The 3,111-nt window shown below is 35.9% G+C and overlaps 1 protein-coding gene across 1 annotated transcript in view; it reads right to left on the minus strand.

Annotated features, from left to right (window-relative positions):
• The window catches only part of LOC106875979 (hemicentin-1), a 169,990-nt gene that overhangs the window by 26,763 nt on the left and 140,116 nt on the right, over nt 1-3,111 (minus strand). Inside the window, exon 5 of the mRNA XM_014924322.2 lies at nt 403-571. Within this exon, the coding sequence (XP_014779808.1) occupies nt 403-571 (169 nt within the window). The remainder of the gene's footprint in view (nt 1-402; nt 572-3,111) is intronic.

Below are 3,111 nucleotides of genomic sequence, written 5' to 3' on the forward strand. Positions count from 1 at the left end.
ATTTTTCTATTTTTTGTACACGAAACCAATGGTAGCCTTAATACACAAATAAAAGAATTCTATCCACCAATGCCGTGTTGAGCACTCATTTTCATCGTTCGACATTTACATACGTGTGTGTGTGTGTGTGTGTGTGTGTGTGTGTGTGTAAGACAATATTACAGTCCCATTTCAACCGGTTTCACACAAGAGTTTAGGAAAACCAATCTCGATACAAAATAAGGTGAAGTATGACTATAACATTCTTTTGTATAAATAATTAATATACCTAGTGTGTTGATAGATATACAAGTGTCTATTTTGAGGTGGTGTGGTTTGCGGATTTTTAGGCAACTACATATATACTAGCTTCTAAGAAATAATGTAGATTGAGGTAATGAATATATGAAGCACTTGGCTTACCCGGGAGTCGGCAGCACAGCACACCCGATGCTATGCCTAGTTTAAAATGACACGCATGTTTGAAGTGTGAATCCACGCAGCAACTGGCATCTATTCGCCCACCAGAGATACAAGATGTCAAACCTTGGTTTTGGTGGGGACAGTCTTTTCCAACGCCAGCGAGGTCATCCTATCAAAATATAAAAGAGTAAAAATCAAATTAACATAAATTCATTAGATTAATTATTTTATTAGATTAATTATTTTAGATACAATATTTTAGTTACAGCATGACTCAGTATAATTCAGAACAAAGTTTACTTAAATATCCTCCTTAGATTTGACAAGACACAAGGATATAGATTTAGAAGGAAGCGGAAGTGTTGTGATGCTCAGATCTTGCTCAGAAATTAAATGAATGCTACTGGGAATCGAAATCTGTTTGTGAACTCGAACCATTGGGAGATTACGTCACTCAACGCGAATCATCCAAATATTTTTTTACAAGGATAAAAGTTAAACTTTGTAGGAAAGAGTGCATGGCCGATTGCATTTAACAAAGCAAATATTTGGTATCCCTTTTTATCAATCTTGGAAGTACGTAAAGGCTAATTCGACACCAGTTTCATTTGAGCGAACAATCGTATTCGAATTCCATTTCTTTTTGAGTTCTAATTTCACTGAAACAATTTTATTTCGTATTCATTTCCTCGAGGACAATATAAGTACAAATTAACCTACAAGTAAAACCGTCTTTTCTTTATAAAGACGGGGGAAATTTATGAAGCGAAGATCTTCACTGTAAAATGTGGCCGTGATTTTTGGGTTCGAATTTAAGTAGGATTGGTTGTTGTAGCTTAGTCGTAAGCCAGCTCCAAGAGAAATTCTAATGTAGTATAAATGGTCAAATATGTTCCAGATGGTACAATCGTATCTTTTCTCCAAGCATAGTCATCTAAGACTACATCATCAAATGTGTCTTTCTCATTTTAAGACGAAAGAGAGTAGTTTGATGATGTAATTGCTATTTCAAGCACGTCAAACGACTGCATAGAGGCCTTAGAGTTAGAAACTCATTGATTATTGCTATTTTTTAAAACCTCATGTGAAAATTAATCGAGCAGAGCTCGGACCAAATCTATGATCGCGCCATTTTAAAGACTATCTAGGACTAAATCCTTGGCCATGTCCTTCTTTTTTCAAAGGCGATAAGGTATGATTTAATGGATAGTTGATTGCTATTTCATACAGATCGAGCGACTATGCAGCTGCTCACTCATAGTTCGTAATGGGTTTGACAATAATTACTTGTAACGAACTCTTATTATCATAGGATGAAGAGTCAGGTTATATTGAATTATCACCGAGAGTAAGTAAATTAAAATGTTTATTGATGTAGACGATAAAGAGACATCAACTGAAGACAACTTACACTAATGACACACTGCTTGGGGATGATTGATGCAATTCCATATTGAAATAATTAGTTGGTTTGACTAGGAACAAAACAGCCAATTGAACGGTTCAATAAATAGATTATATATATAGATATTGTGTTCATTAAACGATCTTCATGTGTATCTTCATGTGTATGTTATAAATTTTAGCATACGGTTAATCATTCAAAGATGCCATCTGCATGAAAACCAACAGTTAAGTAAGAGCAGAATATATTTTAATGTCGAGAAAAAAACATCTAATTTAATTAGAAATACTACTACAGCGAAGAGCGAAAATTTGCTCAGTGATACATTATTTTGAACATTTTTTGCAAGTAAGGAAGACACTTTCCAGCATGCTTCAGTTTTCTTAAACCTCTTCAGCGAAGAATAAACTTCATCGTATTTTCATCTCAAGCACTGCTAATGACTGCTGCTCTGACTGCCATGAGCTTTCTGCAACACATCTATGGTGTAGGAAACATGCAGTAGCTCTTGATCGTACAGTTGACAACTATAGATGAAAACGGACCAGTGATAATATGTAGCTGCACAAGATTCAACATTGTCGTCGACCTTTGGTAACATTTAATCTTAGAGCTTATGACTGAGAGAGCCTTCAGGCAGTTGATCAACCTCCAAGAAATAGTTACCAAATCCCGTCAAATTATAACCTATTCAGCGAATGAATACATCAAATAACGAAGTCTTATGCTCTCCGAAAAAGGCAAGATGGTCACAAGTGAAAGGTCTATGATGATAGGTCTTCCCGATTCAGGTTGATCTAGGGTTAAACAACCACAGCAACATGTAATAAAACTCAGTTGTATGTAATATTGATTTCTTTCTCATTAACCACCAGATGCAACATGTGCTTAGAAGAGGTTGTGCTGAAGTCGATCCAATCTGCTTCATTAGACTTGTACATATCTTATTGACCCCGAATACATGAATGTAGCGAAATTTGAACTCATGATACAAAAGAATGAAACTAAAGACAGTAGGACGTTTATAACTGAGCTGTAAGTTTCTGGCAACAAGGCGCCAGGTACTGCACAAAGAACTCAGCTAACGCTAACCCCTTGTAATATATATATAATGGAACAAAATCGCAATAGAGGACAATAAAATATTCGAACAGATAGACGATACAAAAGCGGACCGGAAAAAACAACAGTTAGAGAGATAGGAAAAAAAAAAGGACGGGTGGTTCGTGGCCTTTCTTCAGTCAAGTTACCAGATGTCCTTACAGTTTCGAGCAGTTACACTTGAGACTGTTCGATCTGGTTGC

Source organism: Octopus bimaculoides, chromosome 2 (assembly GCF_001194135.2).
Source record: "Octopus bimaculoides isolate UCB-OBI-ISO-001 chromosome 2, ASM119413v2, whole genome shotgun sequence".
NCBI classification, from domain to species: Eukaryota; Metazoa; Mollusca; class Cephalopoda; order Octopoda; family Octopodidae; genus Octopus; species Octopus bimaculoides.